Here is a 374-nt window from a genome sequence, read left to right on the forward strand (position 1 = left end):
CTTCCCCCGGCCCTCTTCCCTCCCTTCCCACCCCGCCTTCTTGCTCTTCCACACCTCCTGGGTGCTCGGCTCCATGCTCCCAGCACAGGCAGTGCCCGAGGACTGACGGGGTGCTGCCCACCCCACGTTCACCCTCTTCCTCCCCCAGCTCAAAATGCAAGACACCCTCCTGCACAAGGTGAACGGCATCTTCGTCCTGGTGACCTTCTTCCTCTGCCGCATTCTCCTCTTCCCCTTCATGTACGCGGCCTACGCCAGGCAGGTGGGAATCCCCGTTTACATGGTGCCTTTCCGCATCCCCCTGCACTGCAACGTGGCCAACGCCTCCCTCATCGCCCCCCAGCTCTACTGGTTCGGGCTCATCTGCCGCAAGG

At 63.4% G+C, this 374-nt stretch overlaps 1 protein-coding gene across 1 annotated transcript in view; it reads left to right on the forward strand.

Annotated features, from left to right (window-relative positions):
• FAM57A (family with sequence similarity 57, member A) overlaps positions 1-368 on the forward strand; it is a gene marked incomplete at both ends in the record, with an annotated part of 3,592 nt that extends 3,224 nt beyond the window's left edge. Inside the window, one exon of the mRNA XM_008948060.1 lies at positions 149-368. Coding sequence (XP_008946308.1) covers positions 149-368 — 220 coding nt within the window. The remainder of the gene's footprint in view (positions 1-148) is intronic.
• Positions 369-374: the final 6 nt, after the last annotated feature.

Source organism: Merops nubicus, unplaced genomic scaffold, assembly GCF_000691845.1.
Source record: "Merops nubicus isolate BGI_N331 unplaced genomic scaffold, ASM69184v1 scaffold43580, whole genome shotgun sequence".
Taxonomy (NCBI): domain Eukaryota; kingdom Metazoa; phylum Chordata; class Aves; order Coraciiformes; family Meropidae; genus Merops; species Merops nubicus.